Source organism: Lepus europaeus, chromosome 20 (genome assembly GCF_033115175.1).
Source record: "Lepus europaeus isolate LE1 chromosome 20, mLepTim1.pri, whole genome shotgun sequence".
In the NCBI taxonomy this organism is placed as follows: Eukaryota; Metazoa; Chordata; class Mammalia; order Lagomorpha; family Leporidae; genus Lepus; species Lepus europaeus.
The window spans coordinates 33,932,429-33,945,600 of NC_084846.1; the positions used below are offsets into that span (position 1 = coordinate 33,932,429).

At 56.1% G+C, this 13,172-nt stretch overlaps 1 protein-coding gene across 1 annotated transcript; it reads left to right on the plus strand.

The window, feature by feature from the left end:
- Nucleotides 1-710: 710 nt before the first annotated feature.
- Nucleotides 711-5,147, plus strand: LOC133749179 (indolethylamine N-methyltransferase). Its single transcript, XM_062178377.1, has 3 exons — nt 711-904; nt 2,199-2,406; nt 3,614-5,147. The coding sequence occupies exons 1-3, from the start codon at nt 751-753 to the stop codon at nt 4,041-4,043; spliced, it is 792 nt and encodes a 263-aa protein (XP_062034361.1). The 5' UTR covers nt 711-750; the 3' UTR covers nt 4,044-5,147.
- Nucleotides 5,148-13,172: the final 8,025 nt, after the last annotated feature.

Consider the following 13,172-nt stretch of genomic DNA (forward strand, 5'->3'; position numbering starts at 1 on the left):
AAAGGAGACCAGGCTTTTCTCTATTTGTGGGAGGTTTTTAACGACCTGTGCCCATTTTAGAGGGAAGAACACTGAGGCCTGGGCGATTGACTTACCCAGGATCACATGATGGGTCAGCCACAAATAACCTTACTGTTTATGCTTTCTGATTGGCCTCCTTGTGCTCATTCATGGACACCAGTGGAGGATACTCTGTCTGCCTTGCTGAGTCAGCAGTCCTGCTCTGTGTGCTGGTCCCTCCTCTTCCCATACTCCCCTGGGGTTTCTGAGCTCTGCTCTTCAGGGCTGGTGTGCTCAGACACCCGCTGCGCCCCACTGACCACTAGGGGACCAGCTGGGGATCTCCCTGTCTACCCAGGCCCACCACACCTGCGCCCAGGAGACTGATCTGGTCCTCACAGCCTGTGCTGTGGGTACGTGGGTGGGACGCTAGGGGTCTGACCCCTGCCCCAGCTCACCCTGCAGTGAGAGTGGAACTCAGGGCTGGCCACTTTCACTTGCTTCACTGATGATGTGGGTCAATCCCTAACGGAAGCAGGGCCAGGGCACCTGCAGCCCCGGCTGCTGTGGCTCTGGGTTCAGAGGAATTGCGGGTCCCTGGGTCTCCTCGTGCATCCCCGCAAAGGGAAAACTGTAGGACCAGTGGGTGTAGGAGGAGCCAGGAGATGAGGCTGGGACTCTGGGGGCGGAGTCTGGAGCCCGGGAGCCCTCATAAGAGGACAGGCAGGAGAGGGTGTACCCAGGACCACCATGGAGGGCGGCTTCACGGGGGGTGATGAGTACCAGAAGCACTTCCTGCCCAGGGACTACCTGAGCACCTACTACAGCTTCGAGAGTGGCCCCTCGCCTGAGGCCGAGATGCTCAAATTTAACCTGGAGTGTTTGCACAAGACCTTCGGCCCCGGTGAGCCTCCCCTCTTCTCTGCAGGGCCCGGGGGGGGGGGGGGGGACAGCGAGAATGTGTCCCAGGGCACCTCCGCCCCTCTAGGGGCTACAGGCTGCAGTGGAGTGGGGAGAGCTGCAGGCCACTTCCCTCTCTGGGTGCCGGGTTGCTGGTTGTCTGCCTGCTGCAGATCAGGGCACACAGTGGGCGGGGCACAGCACCTAGCGGTCCCCAAGCTGTTCTCCATGGGTCCCTGATCTTCAGGGTGGGACCGGGAAGGCTCAAGTCCAGCATTGTCCCTGCACAGCCAGGCCCCCGAGGCTCTGTGGAGACCAAGAGCAAACAGTGGGATTGTGGTGGGGTGCGGGTAGCCCCAGCCCTGCAGCGCGCAGCCTTGACCTGGCTCTGCCCATGGCCTGGAGAAGCCCGGCTGGGGAGTTGGCAATGCTGGGTGGGCTCCCTGCCCTGCTGCAAGCCTGCTGGCCTGGCCTGCAGGCCCAGGGGCCTTGACTGGCCCATCTCTACCTGCCTCCTGCGCTAACCATTGTCCCTCATCGTGGGAGCCCAGTGACTCAGTCCTGCCCTCCCAGCATGCACAGCTGCATCCTCCCTTGGGGTGCTGGGCTGGGGAGCAGCGAGTCTGAGTCTCCTGCTGGCCGAGGGGAAGCAGGGGCTGAGCCTGCTGGAGCCAGGTGGGGGAGGCAGGAACCAGAGCACAGCCTGGCTGCGTGTGGACCCTCTGGCAGGGAGCTCAAGCCCAGGCTGCAGAGGGACCTCATTCCAGCTGCCAGGCGACCCTCAACTCACCCTTGGGTCTTCCCAACTCGCCGCCCCCTCGGCCTCCCGCTTCCTGGTCCTGGTCCTCTTTCCAGGAGTCTGTCCGCTCAGGCCTGGACGTATCTCAGCCCCCATCAGCCTGCATGTTAAGGGGCCACTGTTCCCCAGGATGGCTGCTCGGAGCACTCCAGCCTGGTTTTCCCCCAGAGCAGGGCCTGGGGATCCTGGTCTCTGGGGAGGATGATGCTCATGTGCTGGCTAGAAGATGCTGGGCTCATTGTAACCTTTGTCAGCCTCAGTTTTCAAATCTGTAAAATGGAAATAACCACGGTGGTTGATCTGCAGGGAGGTTCTGAGGTGTAAGTGGAAATGAATGAGACATTAGGCATGGGCTTGGCCTACAGGAAGCTGTGCAGCCACGGTAAGTGCCATGCTCGAGTCTCTTCCCCGGACGGCAAGACCAGGGTGTGTGTCCCCCTCACCTTCTGTCCATCTTAGGTCTCCTCATCTGTCGCTGAGACCCCTTTTCCCCCCACAGGTGGCCTCCAAGGGGACACACTGATTGACATCGGCTCGGGCCCCACCATCTACCAAGTCCTTGCTGCCTGCGAGTCCTTCAAAGACATCACTCTCTCCGACTTCACTGACCGCAACCGGGAGGAGCTGGCCAAATGGCTGAAGAAGGAGCAGGGGGCCTATGACTGGACACCGGCGCTGAAGTTCGCCTGTGAGCTGGAGGGGAACAGGTAGTGGTTTGGGGACTGGGGCATGGTCCCTATGGGCTGGGCATCAGCCCCCTTTCACAGAGGACTCTCGGGCCTCTCGGTGGCCCCTGGTGTCACCGGGATGGCTGGAAGCTCACGGATGGGACCAGATGCCTTAGGGGTAGGGGCAGGGTAGATGGGCCCCACAGCCTAGGACCATGGGACTGTGTGTTCAAATGTGATACAGCCTAGTAAAGGCCACATGCGGGGAGCCTGCCTACCTGCCTTCCACCAATCATCTACCTACATACATTCCTGTCCTCTGTGTAACCATCCGTCCATCCATCTACCCACTTTCCCATCTTCTCATCTTCCTCTACCACTCACTCCTATTGGGGCTGCATTACACGTGACACAGCCACCACCAGCCCCGACTTATCTAAGCTTCTCCCTCTCCCTTGCCTTCCCACACTGAGGCAATCACTTAGGTGAATTATCTATTTGTTATTCCTTAGCATTTTAAAAATAATTCTCATCACATCTCTATGTCTAAGCAGCCTGTTCCTTAGTTTTATTCACCTCAGGATGTTCTATAAGAGTAATTTGCTCTGGGTTATCTTCTGGACTTTGCTTTTCACCACTCAACACTATAGCAACATCCACATGTGGCCTGCATCTATGTCATCCATTCATCCATCCATCCAACCCACCCATCCATACCCCCACCCACACTTCCATCCATCATCTACCCACCCACTCATCCATCCATCCACCCACTCATCCAACATCTATCCATTCATCCATCCATCCATCCATCCAACCCACCCATCCATACCCCCACCCATCCATCCATCACCCATCTATCCAACCCACCCATCCATCCATCCACCCACACTTCCATCCATCATCTACCCACCCACTCATCCATCCTTCCACCCACTCATCCAACATCCATCCATCCATCCATCCAACAGTGTTGAATGCCTAATCCACACTCGGGCTCTGACTCTCCCAAGGTTCAAGAGAAGGGGACACACAAGGACTCAGAGAGAGGAAGCTCCCTGTGCTTGTTCTGGCCTATTCTCCCCCTGCTGGGGAAACTGAGGCTCAGATTGGGGATTAGCCTGCCATCTGGTCCAGGGACTCGGGGCCAGCAGTCCTTTGGGGGTGTGGAGATGGCCCCATTCTGCCGGCCACAATGGACTGGGAGTTCTCTTCACCTTCCGTGACCTGCACGCTCTCTCTGCAGCGGCCGGTGGCAGGAGAAGGCGGAGAAGCTGCGTGCCACGGTGAAGCGGGTGCTCAAGTGCGATGCCAACCTGAGCAACCCGCTGACCCCTGTGGTGCTGCCGCCCGCCGACTGTGTGCTCACCCTGCTGGCCATGGAGTGCGCCTGCTGCAGCCTGGACGCCTACCGGGCGGCGCTGCGCAACCTGGCCTCGCTGCTGAAGCCAGGTGGCCACCTGGTGACCACTGTGACGCTGCAGCTGTCCTCCTACATGGTGGGCGAGCGGGAGTTCTCCTGTGTGGCCCTGGAGAAGGAGGAGGTGGAGCAGGCCGTCCTGGACGCCGGCTTTGACATCGAGCAGCTGCTGCACAGCCCCCAGAGCTACTCGGCCAGCACCGCCCCCAACAGAGGGGTGTGCTTCCTCGTGGCCCGCAAGAAGCCGGGGCCCTGAGCCTCGGCCTGGCTGTGTGCCCGGGAGGCCCGAGACCCTCAGGCAGCCCCTGCTTGCACCGTAACATCCCACCCTCCGGAAGTCTCAGAGGCTTGCACTGGGCTTCCGAGCTCCCAATGTAGCTTGTTCTCAGAGCCCAAGTGTAGAATGTTCCATTTGCTAACATGGCTATGCTTAGATGCTATCTGATGCCTGTGTGCCTCGGGCTCATCCAGTGGTGTGGTCTCTGGGGCTTTACCCACTTCGCCAAATACATGGAAGACTCTAGAAACCCCAGAAGACCAACTCTACAAAAAGACAAGCCCAGGTTTGTGCCCATTGCCCATTTCTGTAGCAGGTCGACCACGGTCGGCTTTAAGTTGCCCGTGGTTTACCAACTGATTCACCCGATTCTGAGACTGACTGATAAACTGACTGGGTTCAGCTTTACCACACTGGATGCCCATCTAAAATGTCTAAAAATGCCCAATTAGTTGAATTTTAGATCAATATAATCAAGATTTTAGGGTAAGTGTGGCCTCCAAATTGCATGGGGCATACTCATCCCACGCCATGATTTGCTGTTCATCTGAAATTCAATTCGGACAGGGAGTCCTGGATAAGGGCACCTCAAGGAGTTCATGGACAAACTGGATTATGAGATGTTTATTTTGGTGCAAAAATATGAAATCCATACATTTAAGCAATCTTCAAAAATTTCATGAAAAATGTGAATTGTGAAAAAACAAAGCCTGGATTTAGCATTTTTTTTTTGCTCCAAAATAAACGTATCTTTTAATTCCGTGTGTCCAGGAGAGCTGTCCCCAGTGGGCGAGATGCCTTTGTGAGAGTTAGGACAAGATGTTCCCAAGAGGGACACACGGAGGGACACTCAGGGCTGGTTCCATCTGCAAGGATCGCCTTCTGGGCAGACCACAGCCGACATGGGCCTCCCGAGTCCTTGACCTGCACCTGGCTGTGGGGGGCGCCTGCAGAGCTGGGCACAGCTGCCCTGAGGATGGGCCAGGCTGGATGGGGTGACCGTGCTGCGCACCTGCTGTCTGTTCACATGAAGATCACCTGTACTCTTCACATGCTTTAATAAAACATCTGGTTTCACCCTAACCAGTGGGCAGACCTTGCACTATGCCAGCAAGATGGTGGGGCAGTGGGGAAGCAACCTTCGCAGAAGGAAACCCCCCTGTGGCTGCAGAAGGAGCCCTCTTGGGGGAGGGAGGGGTTGGGCTTGTGGGTTATGTCTACTTTGGTGCAGTAATTTACTGAACTCTCACTGACTGAGGGGGCTGGGGTAGGAGTCCTGCTTTATCAGGAATGCAGCAATATAAATCCATGTGGTGGCTTCACCAGTGACTCCTCACGTAACAGGGCTGGGTGTTGACGTGGTGACTCCATGATGACAAAGCTAGCACCTCTGTGATTCAGTTAGTTTTTCTTCTTGACCACAAAGTGGCTGTGGTAGCTCCAGGCACCACACTTTTTTTTTTTTTTTTTTTTTTTGACAGGCAGAGTGGACAGTGAGAGAGAGAGTCAGAGAGAAAGGTCTTCCTTTGCCGTTGGTTCACCCTCCAGTGGCCGCTGTGGCTGGTGCACTGCAGCCGGCGCACCACGCTGTTCCGATGGCAGGAGCCAGGTGCTTCTCCTGGTCTCCCATGGGGTGCAGGGCCCAAGCACTTGGGCCATCCTCCACTGCACTCCCTGGCCACAGCAGAGAGCTGGCCTGGAAGAGGGGCAACCGGGACAGAATCTGGTGCCCCGACCGGGACTAGAACCCGGTGTGCCGGCGCCTCAAGGCGGAGGATTAGCCTAGTGTAGCCGCGGCGCCGGCCCAGGCACCACACTTACATTCAAGGCAGGGAAATGGAGAAAATGATGGCAGCAGTGATCTCTGCCCTCTGGAAGCCTTCTAGAAGATGTCGGCTGTGTCCTCTGACCCCCACCAGCTGCAAGGTGGGCTAGGAAATAAGTATGGTGCACTCTGTCTCTGGAGCAGAGATGGGGAAGAAGCAGATTGGAGAAGATGGGTTATCCAGCAGTCAGCGTCTGCCATGTTCCTTTTGGGTGCAGCACAGCCAGTGCCAGGCTTTGTTTCTTCACTCCAAGCCTGCTTGTCTGGAGCCCTGGGCCTCCTCCATTCCGTGCTCTCTGGCAGCTTCAGGAGAGCCTTGGGCTTGGCATGAAACCAGGAGACCCCTGGGTCCATCCCTCAGGTGTCTTCCCCTGGGTCCATCCCACAGGTGTCTTCCCCTGGGTCCATCCCACAGGTGTCTTCCCCTGGGTCCGTACCACAGGTGTCTTCCTCTCCAACCTGAGTGCCCCAGGATGGGAGGCAGCACCTTCGCCTCCAGAAAGAGCAGTCAGCCCCACCTGTGCATGGCCCACGACTCAGCTGGACCTGGAATCTGTTCTGCGTCAGGCCTCTTCCACGTTCTCCTCGGTGGGATCTGCTGGGAGCTGGGTGAGAATCTGTTCTTAGAAGTCAGTGGCAGGGCCAGCGCTGTGGTGTATTGGGCAAAGCCTCCACCTGCAGCACCGGCATCCCACAGGGGCACTGGTTCTAGTCCCGGCTGCCCCTCTTCCGATCCAGCTCTCTGCTATGGCCTGGGAATGCAGTAGAATATGGCCTTGCAAGGCCTTGGGCTCCTGCACCCATGTGGGAGACCCAGAGGAAGCTCCTAGCTCCTGGCTTCAGATCAGCCCAGCTCCTGGCTCCTGGTTTCAGATCAGCCCAGCTCCACTGTTGTGGCTATTTGGGGAGTGAACCAGTGAATCAAAGACTGTCTCTCTCTCTCTGCCTCTGCCTCTCTGTAACTCTGCCCTTCAAATAAATAAATAAATAAATATTAAAAAAAAAAAAGATGTCAGTGGCTCCATCGCCCCACCCCCAATTCCAGTTTGCTTTGTTCCCAGTGTGACAGCTGCTTCATGACCACAAACACTGGCAGACTGGGAGATAGGGTGTGTGGTGTGATGGCTGCTGGTCCTCGTGCCCCAGCTCCAAGGAGGAAGTGGCTGCCCCGCTCTCCTTGGCCCTTCCAGTGGCCTTGCTCAGCCTTGTGCCGTGCCTTCTCACCAGGTGCATCCTGGGAGACTCACATTCCCTACCGCCTCTCCTTGGGGGCAGTCGCCTTTGCTATCTTCCATGCCTCATCCGTCCCCTACCCTGCTTCTCTCCCCAGCTGCGCGAGTCCTGCAGGACCCTCCCCCCACTCGTTTTGGGGTGCTCATTTTGCCAGGGCCGAGCTCCCCCTCTGGGGCCTGAAGGAGGGAGACAGCTAACACACACACAGGCCATGTGCTGAAGCTAGTAGCCGGCACCCTCACAGCACCTACCACGTGCCTGTCCCTTGATGGCTAAAACTGTAGCGAAATACGTGATGTGGTGTGGGACATAATCTGGGTTCCCTGATCACCCCCAAAGGCTCATATGATCCTTGATCCCCAGAGTTTTAGGCTCACAGCTTGAGACAGGAACGCCATTGGACCCTGATGCCCGAAGGTGGGGCTTTGGAGCGTGATGGGCTTTGGACGGGCTGTTGGGTGGAGTCCCTCTGATGGAATCTGTGGCTGTACAAAGACGCAGGGGTGTGAAGGAAGAGTGTGTTCCTGGTCTCTCTCCACTCTGGCTCACCACCTGATCCTCCCTCCACCCTCCTCCAGCCTCCCAGATGTCTGAACCCTTGGGACCACCCCATCTTGGACTGAGCACCTGCCAAACTACAGATTGAAATAAACCTCATTCCTTCCTAAGCGATTTCTCTCAGGCATTTTAGTTAAAGTAACAAAACCCAATCCATGCCCATATTTGCCGTCTTAATAACCACTCCAGGGGCCTTCGACGCTCGCACACTGCTGTGCCCCTGTAGGCACCATCCATCTGCAGATCCGTCCTATGCAAAGTGGAAGCTCTGAGTCCCTCCTCCTCTTCCTCCTCCTCCTCCCCCTCCAGGCTCTGGCAGCACCATTCTACTTTCTGCCTCCACAACTCTGATGCAAAGCCAGCTGCCCTCTATGAACGGAATCACGCAGTGTGTGTCCTTTTGTGTCCGGCTTGTGTCACCCAGCATGCAGTCCTCAGGGTTCATCCACACTGTAGCAGGTGTCAGAATTTCCTTTTTTTTTGGGGGGGGGGGGCTGGTGCTGTGCTGCAGTGGGTTAAGCCACCACATGCAGTGCTGGCATCCCACATGGGCACCAGTTCAAGTCCCGGCTGCTCCACTTCCTATTCAGCTTCCTGCTAATAGTCCTAGAAAGCAGCAGAGGATGGCCCAAGTGCTTGGGTCACTGTACCCCTGTGGGAGACCTGGATGAAGCTCCTGGCTCCTGGCTTCAGCCTGGCCCAATCCCGGCCATCGAAGCTATGGCATTTGGGGAGTGAACCATCAGATGGGAGAATCTCTCTGTCTCTCCTTCTCCTTCTGTAAATCTCACTTTCAAATAAATAAATACATTTTTTTCAAAAAAGAATCTCCTCTTTTTGAAGACTGACTACTACCCTGTCCTATGTATAGGCCACATTTGGTTGATCTCTTCATCCACTGATGGGCACACAGCTCATTTCCATCTTTTGACTGTTGTAAGTAATGATGCTGTCAGGCTGAAAACCCGAAAGCCCGCTGACTTCTCACAGCAGCCTCGGGTGGTCAGTGTCATTTGTAGTCCCCATCTTCCAGCGAGCAAGCCAAGGCACACACTTGTTCAGAGCCACATGGCTACTAAGCAGCTTCACCAGGCTTGGGAACCCATGCTGTGTCGCCCCAGAGCCGGAGGGCTTACCCTGTCCCCCACTGTTGTCTCACAGAGTGTCAGGAGAATCTTTAACTGGGTCTGCACAAGTCCAGGAAGACTTTTTGGAGGAGGCCTCCAGGCTGAGTTTTAGGAGTGAGTGTGCCTGACGGGAGAAGGGTGGGCTAACCATTCCTGTGTGCTGTGGCTACACAAGGACCCCTCCTCACCTAACAGTCATGGTCCCCGGGGACTCACGTGATGTGAGAAAGGAAGCAGGAGATGTGGGCTGGTGGGCACAGACTCCGAGAGACCTCACGGCCTGTGTGGGACCCCCACAGCCCACCCCTCCTCCTCTGGCATGTCCTGAGCATCAAGTCGCTGCTAGGCCAAGCTGGACATGCAGAGACACTTCATGAAGGTTGTACAGGATCTCAGGGGGTCGTTCCCGATCTCTGCCCCAGGCCACAGTGGTGCCCCCACCACATCCTTAGAGGGGAGTGAGGAGGAGGAGGTGGAAGCGCGGTGACCACGCCTGGCCGTGGCCACACCCCTGCCTGGAAGCGCCCTTGGCCAGTTCCTCTCGCCGGTCTCTGGGAGCAGCTGCGCGTCTTGCTACACCAGGCGCATCTCAGAAACTCCTACTTCGTTCCTTCTGCAACCCTCCGAGGAAGTCCAAGGTCAGGGGACATGGCTGTTTACCAGAGGCAGCTTAATCCACTTATCTATCTGGAAAGGAAACGCACATTGGCCGCTCATCACATTTCAGCTCAAATCAGCTGAGGCAGCAGAGGGGTCGTGCGGAGGTCTGGGTACAGGAAACCCAAGTGGGGCGAGACAGGCCTGGGCTTGGTGGGGTGGGGGTCTGCCGGGATGCAGGCAGTGAGTGTCTGTGGTGGCAGAATCTGAGCCCCTAATAGAAAGAACCAGGGTGTAGACTTAAGTCATCTTTTTAATCTATAATTTTTGTTAATTAACTAAGGGGCAGAGAGGGAGAGGGAGTTTCTATTCACTGGTTCACTCCCCAAACGTCCGCAGTGGCCAGGGTCAGGCTGAGCTGAAGGTGGGAGTTGGGAATGCAATCCAGGTCTCCCATGGGGGTGGAGGGAACCCAGCTCCTTGCCTCCCAGGGGGGAGAAACTGGGGGGGAACTGGCTTCAGGAGCCAGAGCCGGGGGTCAAACCCAGGCATGGGCGTCTTGGCCAGCATCTCGCCCGCTAGGCCCAGGGCCGGCCCTGAGAAGTGGGGCCTGCAGAGATTGCTGGTTGCCCCCCGTGCCCGTGACAGCCATGGTGTCCTGCACAGCGAGAGTGCTTCAGCCCTGAACCTACACCTCCCAGCCTCCTTGGCAGCTGGGGAGCCCCAGGGAACTCCAAAGAGAGGGGCTCAGCAGCCATATTCTGTGCCAACCTCCAGAAACCTTCTGTACGCATGCACCCTGCCTTTTAGTCTTTGCCTAGATTCTACCCTGTGACTGGAGCATCTTGGGCAAGGAGGTCCAGGCCACCCATGGTGGAGAAGCAAGACAGAGGGGCCTGGGACCCTCGTGTGTGCAGCGCTGGTCACACATGCCTGGGAACTGCCACCCTGGGCAAGTCCCTGATGTGGTCGTTGTCCTCCTTGTCAGTGCTCTGGCCTGGGCAGACTCCCACAGGAGCGTGTGTGTGTGCCTCCGGTGATCGTCCTCTTGCCGGTGATGGGCACTCTGGCCGCCAGTTAGTGTCACGTGGGCAACCTTCCCCTCTGTGAAGTGATCATCTTCCCCTTTGTAATTCGGAAGTAGATCCAGGGAGACCTCAAGACGATATAAGCAAACCATTCCTCTAGCTTTAGCAACCACCAGTTTTGATGATCTTTGCCTGGATGAATTGCTGTTATTATCATTGCCAAATGGTGATTTGCCATTTCTACCACTCTTTCTGCATGTATTCATTGATATTCCAGTCTAAGGAGGCGCTTCCTCCACGGGATGGGTTACCCTCTATCCCTGACATCACTTCTTTGATGCACAGATTAACTCTGCGGTGACATCCTCTGTCACACTCAGGTGAGCCCAACGCAGTGAGTGCAGTCAGGCACGGGATATAAAAGACAAGGGGCGGGCGCAATGGCTGCCTTCTTTGGCTCCAGTCTGAAAGGCCCAGCCAGCACTCTGCCTGCCAGAGGCAGGACGTGGTTTAGGAAGCAGCCAACCAGAAGCCAGATGTGAAGTAAGGAGGCGCTGGTGGCCACCTGCTCCACACAGCCTTGTCTTTGCAAAGGACTCGGGGCCTTTGCAAAGGACCCCTTGCCCTACCTTGCTGCTGAGGCCCTGACCTTCAAACAGTAGAATTAAATAAACCATAAATCAAACACAACACCCAGACCAGATAGACGGTTTTTGTTTTCTTCCCCTTACTTGGAGCCATCTGGATTCCAGGCTGTCGAGTAACTCGGCTCCATGTGGTCATTTAGGGAACCAGGTCCCCTTTGTCCTGTTTCTGCCGGTCTTCCAGGCCTCCAACTTGAGGGAGCATCAGAAGTAGCAGAGGTCTTGGAAGCGCAGGTGCTGCCCCCAACCCCGCCTGGCAGTTGCACATTCAGTGGATCTGATGGGAGCCTGAGATTCTGCCTTTCCAGCCAGGTCTCAAGGGAGGCTGGTGGCTCGCCTCTGAGAATCTTTGCTCTCTGGTGTTCCTTTGTCTTTGTGGCCACAGCACATGCTGAGGGCTGCGTCTGTGCTCTGTCTTACAGGGGGAAGGGGATGGAAGACGTGGCACCTGGCTTCAAGGTGCTGACTCTCATTCCATTGGTGACAACTCAGCTCCACAGCCACATGTAGCTGCAAGGGAGGCTGGGAAGGCAGCAAGGCTGGGGCGTGGCTTGCCCAGCTCCAAACTCATCAGCATCCATGCAGGGAAGAATGGATTCCACGGGGCTCTGCCACCTGGGGAGCAGTTTCAATTCTTTTCTGCAGGCCAGATCACCCACACAGAGGTTTTCTTGCAGGATATTATGGGAGAGTCTCCAAAGACCATCCTTACATTGTTTCAAGAGGAACCTCCAGGAGGAAGCACTGACAGCTGTTTCTGAGGGTCTGGGGTCAGCACTTGAGGCTGTGCAGCAGCAGGCACCCGGGATGCGTCTAAGGAGCTTTGCCCAGGACTATTCCAGGATGACAGGGTATAGCTGGAGGGGTTGGGTATATTGTCTTAGTATTTAGCATTCTCCAGAGAAAGAGGGAGAGGGAGAGGAAGAGGGGAAGAGAAAGAGAGAGAGAGAGAGAGAGGGGAAGAATCTACCAGTTCTGTTTCTCTGGTCAACTACCTGCTTCCTGTCTTTGATTTATTTTAAGGAATTGGCTCTCATGACTGTGGGGCTGCAAGTCTACAGCCTGCAGGCCAGCAGCTGGAGACTTGGGGGAGAGCTGATGTTGTAGCTCAAGTCCAAAAGCAGTCTGGAAGTAGAATGCTCTCATCCATGAGGGACCTCGGTCTTTTTCTCTTAAGTCTTTCCACGGATCAGATGGGGCCCACCTCTATTGCTTTATTCCAAGTGTACTATTTTTTTTAAAAGGTTTATTTATCTATTTATTTGAAAGGCAGAGTTACAGAGAGGCAGAGAGATAGAAAGAGAGAGAGAGAGAAGTCTTCCATCTGCTGGTTCCCTCTCCAAATGGCCACAATGGCTGGAGTTGAGCTGATCCGAAGCCTGGAGCCAGGAGCTTCTTCCGGGTCTCCCACGTGGTGCAGGGGCCCAAGCTTTCCCAGGCCATAACAGAGAGCAGGGTTGGAAATAGAGCAGCTGGGACTTGAACCAGTCTAGATGCATTCACAGCAGCATCTAGACTGGTGTTTGGCCACATAGCTACATATAGTGGCCCAACCACGTGGACCTGGAATTCATTGTCAGAGGGATGGAGAGCGATGCATACTTCCTGGTTAAAGTAGACACAGGTGGCCTCTGCTTCCCGTTACCTATGCCCAGATGGCCCCTCTGCACAGACCCGTGCAGGTGACTCCCGACCCACTGGGAGTCTCTCCAGCACTGTGGTCGTCCCATCTGATCCCACTGCTGGAACCTGGCAGGGCCTGGGTCCTTCCTCCATCTCCAGTCTCGCGTTGGTGGCCATGTGGATGCAGCTTGGGAGCAGAGAGTGGGAGGTGGCTGATGAGGTGGAGCCACACGGGAGAGTGTGTGGATGAGCTGTTCCTTCATGTTGCCAAGGACACTGGCCTGGGCCCCTGTGTCCTAACTCCTGAAGGTGACGGCCAGACAGCTGGGCACGTCAGAGGCCCACATAGTTAGAAGGGCTTTTGTAACTGCTTCCAACACAGCTGGTCCACACAGGCTGCCCCTGGGCGATTGCACATCCCTACCTCCTGATCCCAGACAGCTGGTCCCTGGGCAGACATGGGGGTATGGGGA

Coding starts and splice junctions, on each gene's coding strand:
- LOC133749179 (XM_062178377.1), top strand. CDS start 751: ATGGAGGGCGGCTTCACGGGGGGTGATGAGTACCAGAAGCACTTCCTG. Junction 905..2,198: donor GCACAAGACCTTCGGCCCCG/GTGAGCCTCCCC, acceptor TTCCCCCCACAG/GTGGCCTCCAAGGGGACACA. Junction 2,407..3,613: donor TGTGAGCTGGAGGGGAACAG/GTAGTGGTTTGG, acceptor CTCTCTCTGCAG/CGGCCGGTGGCAGGAGAAGG.